Here is a 5486-nt window from a genome sequence, read left to right on the forward strand (position 1 = left end):
TTTCTTTCCTTCTCACTCTTTTGCACTCTTTCTTTCTTTATTTATTTCTTTTGGTTCTGGTCTTGTATTTACCAGTTGTCTTTCGAAAAGAAGCCTGAAGATACAGGGCGTCGATGTATGAAGAAGAGGACGAGTCGTTACACTTCTTCTCCATAATCTCGACAGCTTCATCAATTTCTTTCTTGCAGAGAGACTCTGCTTGATCCAATTCACAAAGATCGGTCATATACAGCTCCGCCATACTGCACTTCGACTCCACGAGCTGTCTAGACACCTCGCGATATTCCTTCTCTAAGATTCGCAGGGATGCAGTTGTAGCTGACGAGGGAGAAGAATCTAAACACAAAGAAAGAAAGAAAGAAAGAAAAGGAAAAAAGAGGAATTAACAGAAGAATTCACTTATGAAAGGTCATGAGGAGAAACAAGGAAAAGGACAGAAAGATAGATACATAGAAAGACAGGGTATCGTGGATCGAAAGAAAGACGGATCTTTGTTCCGAAGCCGAGGTGAAGATGACTGAAGGAGTATCATGTATCGAGGAGTTTCGAAAAGAGAAAGGACAAGATACTCTTGTGTGTATGTTATGCGAGAATCGTAGCTCTCTGCTCATGCTGAGGTTTCAGCGCTGTACAGACACTTGAATGGAAACCGTTCCCAGGTGTACGTACACCTCAGCATTCATCAGGCAGAGAGACATTCTTGAAGTCGATGTGGGGCACAAGCATGCCTCTCCCAAATCATCGCTTTTCTGCTTCGTTTTTCTTCTTTGTTCATATGCAGATGCACGAAAACGTCTAACTTGAAAGAGCTCACGAACCCCCCTATCTATATCTCTCTTCTCTCCCCTCTCTAGATGTGCTTTTCCACTCACATGCCGACCTCTCCTCTTTACAAATCTACACTATACAAAGCTCATACATCTGTCTCCGTATGAAAAGAACTGCAGATGCACCTATGCGCAAGTATATATAGATTCATATCTAGGCATGTAGAATAGAAACGAGAGGTACTCTGATCCGTAGAGAAACCTTCCGCTTCCCAGGAAAGTTCTTCTCTTCCCATCCTCACCGACAGCAGTCCTTGAATCAGTGCGATCGTGCTTATTTCAAGATAGATATCGAGATCGATACAACAAAGTATTTAAGGCGCATAACTTACATAGCGGCATGCGCTTTTTTGCGTAGAGAAAGAAACAAGTATAGCTGGACGAGACGTCCATGTATATACACGTCCAGATGTGTGTGAGACCCTTCGCAAAAGTAGTATGGGGATATATATATATATGTAGAAAAGGAGATGTATGGGAGTATATGCATATGACTTTGTCTCATATCATCTATATATGTCTATAGTATCCACATGTATGGTCGAGATATATATAGACATGAGTATATGGGTATGCACCTTTGTGTGTCGTTGTCATCTCTATATGTAGTAAATGTATCCGTAGTCGCCACATGTATGATAGATGTATAAGGAGATGAGAATAGGTGCATAGGCATCGAGGAGTCTGTCTTAGATGTACTATGGAGAAAGTGGTCTTTACTTTCTTTCTTGGTCTCTGCTGCTTGTGCTGCTCCTGCTACATCTTTGACAGAGTTGATCGAAGCTTCAAGATGAGACAGTTTTGAAGAAAGAAGAGAGGAAGCCTTCTGAAAGAGAAGAAGACTCTCTTCTCCCTCTTCGATCTGAGCTAAACAAAAGTACTTTCCTGCGTCACCTCCCTCAGGCTGAAGAGGAAAGAAAGAAAGAAAGAGTGAGAAAGAGTGAGAAAGAAAGAAAAGAACAGACGAGCGAAGAAATAAAGAGAGAAAGAAAAGAAAAGACAAAAAGACAAAAAAGTTAGAGAAAAAAGCAGGATGGAGAAAGACGAAAGAAAGAAAGAAGATAGACGGATATGATGATATAAGGAGATAGTGATCAGTTAAAATAAACGGACAAGTAGAAGATCGACTCCTTGAAGGTTCCTTCAGGTGTATATACACCAGATTTTTTTCCAGTCTCTTTTTGAGAAGCCTCCTTTGGAGAAACAAGAGACAACTTGCCTTCCCTTTCTTCTATCAAGAGAAGAATGAAGAAGAGGAAAGAAGAGGAAAGAAAAGGAAAGAAAAAGAACAACGGAATGGAACTCTATGAAAAGGAAGAACGAGATCATCCGACATGCAAGAATAACCTCTGCTTCCGAGAGGAAAAAAATAGAAGAAAATAGAGAGAGAGCGAGAGAAAGAAAAATCCATCTTCGTTGGAGTGTACATACAGCATTTAGGACTTCTTACATTCTCCATACGAAATAACGGATGTGTTGGAGAAAGAAGAAAGAAAAGAACCTCTCTGTCGAAGCAACTTGTTGCATGCAAAGAAAGAAGACCTAGATAAAGATAGATATGTGAGAGAATACTTTCCACGTACACGTAGAAGAGATACGAGGCTTATAGACAAGCCGAGAGAGAAATATGTATATTCATAAATACAGCGGAAGACGTAGATCGACTAACTCTGAAAGAACTCGAATACATTTGTATGTGTATATGTGTAGGGGTGAGAGAGAGATGTGTAGTTTGGAGATATCTATGAGAAAGAAAGATAAGTCATGGACTTCGTAGACAAAGAAGGAAGAGATCTTCACAAGAAACGACGAAGAGTACGCGTCACGAAGAAAGAAAGACACAAAGAGAAGTCTAGATAAGAGAAGAAGATGAAGAGAAGAAAGGAGAAGAGAAAGAAGAAGAAGAAGTTACCTCGATCTGGATAGCTCTCTGGAGTAGTTCTTTTGCTTCTTCAAGTCTTCCCTCCTCACACAAAGCCTCTGCTGTACGTACAAGTAAGGTCACATTATTCGGGTGTACAGACACCCCTTTGAGGAGAAACCTCAGAGAAAGTGCAAAATTAGGAGGAAAAGTCTGTAAACAACTCTCTGCTTTCTGAAGAAAGAATGAAGGTGATAAATTCGTAGTTGCAGAAGAAGAAGAAAGAGAAGAAGAAGAAAGAGAAGAAGAATCTTGGAGAACTTCAGCAGTTACCGCTGAGCGGTTTCTGACGGAGGAAGGAGAGAGAAATTTATCTTCCGCATCTCTTCTAGACCCCTCTCTCCTCTTCTTTCCACCCTCCCCTCTTCCTCTTCGGACCTTCTTCATCTTCTCTTCTTTTGAGAGAGAAGCAAGGTCGTGAAGTGGAAGCAAAACAAAGAAAAAGAAAGACAGAAAGAGAAAGAGAGAAAGGGGGAGACTTGAAGGATTGGAGTAAATATCGAAGAGAAAGCACGAGAAGGAAGAGAGAGAGAAGAAAGACAGAGGACTCCTGAAGAAGAGAGAGAGAAGAAAGACAGGAACTAAGAAGAAGAAAGCGAAGAAGAGGAGAAAAATTTAACAGAAAGAAGAAAAAGAGAATCTAGCTGTTTTAGGAGCTTCAGAACGTCCAGATGTCGCTGAAGGATTCTGAAGAAGGAAGCTTAGTCGAATAGAAGAAGAAGAAGAAAGATAGTGAAGAGCGCGCGATAGATCTTTCTTGCTTTCTTTCTCTCTTTCTTCTGCCAGTCTGATACGACACACTCTCGAAAAGAACAAGGGAAGAAAGAAAGGCGGAGATGTGAAGAGAAGAGGAGAGAAGAAGACGGAGAGATCTACTTGGAAAAATGAAGAGAAAGAAAGAAAGAAGAGAAAGGGGATCTTCTCTCTCTTGCAATCTTCGACCGAGTGAAGAGCTGAGAAAGAGAAACGCTTAGAAGGACAAGGAAAAGAGGAGATCTGCAAGAAGGGAAAGAGAAGAAATGTTCAAAGGAAAAGGTTGACGAAAGAGAAGCGAAAAGATTTTACGTTGAGAAAAGTCGGGAGGGTGAGTGTGTATCTTCTAGGCATCACCTTCCCTAAGAGAAAGTAGACATATCTATAGATATATCTATATATTATTCACATGCAAACAGAGAAGAGAAAAGAAAGAAGACCTCTCTCTCTCTCTCTTCCTCTTTCTTATACGAGGTAAAGGCGAAAGCGCCTGGATGCTTTCTCTCATCTCTTTCTTTCATTCTTTCTTTCTCCGCCCCTCTCTCTTGGCTTATCCTTTTCGTAGTGTAGATGAGGGGAGTTCCAAGAGATATAGATAGATATAGATATAGCCGTTTTCTTCTCGAACTGTTGACTAAGAGGGTCTAGAGAAAGAAAACGCAATCTGCATACGAAGGGACACCTCTCAATTTGAAGAGGAGATGCGGATAGGAGAAAGATAGCCTAAATACAGCTGAAAAGAGAAGAAGAAGAAAAGAGACAAAGAATCCTAGCCTTTCCTTGATACGAAGAATAAGAAGATGTGTCGACGGAACCTTCTTAGGAAAGGTGAAAGATCGAGGTGAAGAAAAGGAGAGAAACACAAGAGAGAAAGACAGGAGCAGTAGAGAGCGACTAAAATGAGGTGTCTATTCTTTCTCCTCTAGCAAGAAGGAAAGGAAGTCTTCTTCGAAGGATCTATTCATTACTTCTTTACTCCCCACTCCCGGATAGGAACACACGAGAACCCTTAATTTCTCTTTTTGTGTGAATGCATGCTACTGCATGCATGCTGTGCATGCAGTTGCAGAGAGAGGTGTGCGAAAAGAAGGATAGGCTTGTCGATCACTCGAATATACGACGACTCCAAATGATGAAAAAATCGACACCTGCAGACTCATTCATCTTGAAGGATCCAAGGGGGACTATAGAGGTGAGGTGTCTATACACTACTTAAGTTCGAAAAGGAGAGAAAGCGAGAGATCCACAGACAGAAGTTGCTCGCCATTCTCTCAGGGTTTGCTTTTTTCTCGAGTGCATGTGCGGGTGTACGAAGCACTTACCGTTCGTCCTTTTCGATTGATATGAGAGAAAGAAGAAAAGGAAGATAAGATGTAGTTTCATAAGGCTCACACTCCAGTCTCTCTCGTTTCTTCTATCTTCTTCTTTTCCACTTTTCTCGTGTCTTTCTTCACTCTCGAGGCACGGAGATTCGGGTACGAGAAGAAGAAGTTCGGGAGAAAGAAGACAACGATAGCAATTCTCGCCGGCCGCTTCAGCTATTCCTCTTTTCTTTCTTCTCTTCACTCTTCTTTCTTTCTTTCTTTCTCGACAAACAGACAGACTTCACGTTATTATTCTCTCTGTGGCCCACAATATTCACTCACGTCTATACAAGATGACGGAGAAGGTCTTTCCTTCCTTCTCTTTCCTACCCGACTTTCTCTCTCTTTCTGTTTCTCTTTCTCTCAATCCATCTCCGAGAAAACCTCTTCCTTTCTCTCTCTTCTTCTCTCTCCCTTCTTCACTCTTGTCTTTTTTCTCCTCCTTTCTCTCATCTTCAGTAAGCCTTCTCTTCTTCTCTTCTTCTGTTCTCTCTGCTTCTTCCCCTTATCAAGACACTTCTCCTCTTCCTTCTTTCGCTTCATCTCTTCATATTCTTCATATCTTCTTGAAACGTCTCCTTCTTCTTCCCGTTCTCCATTCTTTCTTCATCCTCTTCGTCT

General features: G+C 41.3%; 2 protein-coding genes across 2 annotated transcripts in view; one reads left to right on the plus strand and one right to left on the minus strand.

Moving 5' to 3' along the window:
• Nucleotides 1–4449, minus strand: part of CSUI_000019 (tetratricopeptide repeat-containing protein) — a 7932-nt gene extending 3483 nt beyond the window's left edge. Inside the window, exons 1-3 of the mRNA XM_068060254.1 lie at nucleotides 2740–4449; nucleotides 1548–1731; nucleotides 73–336 (exon numbers count right to left, since the gene is read on the minus strand). Of these exons, the coding sequence (XP_067927770.1) occupies nucleotides 73–336; nucleotides 1548–1731; nucleotides 2740–3135 (844 nt within the window). The 5' untranslated portion in view covers nucleotides 3136–4449. The remainder of the gene's footprint in view (nucleotides 1–72; nucleotides 337–1547; nucleotides 1732–2739) is intronic.
• Nucleotides 4450–4717: 268 nt separating this feature from the next.
• On the plus strand, nucleotides 4718–5486 carry CSUI_000020 (uncharacterized protein; the record flags this gene model as incomplete). Its single annotated transcript, XM_068060255.1, has 1 exon — nucleotides 4718–5486. A coding segment is annotated over exon 1 (327 nt), but the record flags the coding sequence as incomplete, so codon positions are not given.

The sequence above is a fragment of the Cystoisospora suis genome (assembly GCF_002600585.1).
Source record: "Cystoisospora suis strain Wien I chromosome Unknown contig_14, whole genome shotgun sequence".
Taxonomy (NCBI): Eukaryota; Apicomplexa; class Conoidasida; order Eucoccidiorida; family Sarcocystidae; genus Cystoisospora; species Cystoisospora suis.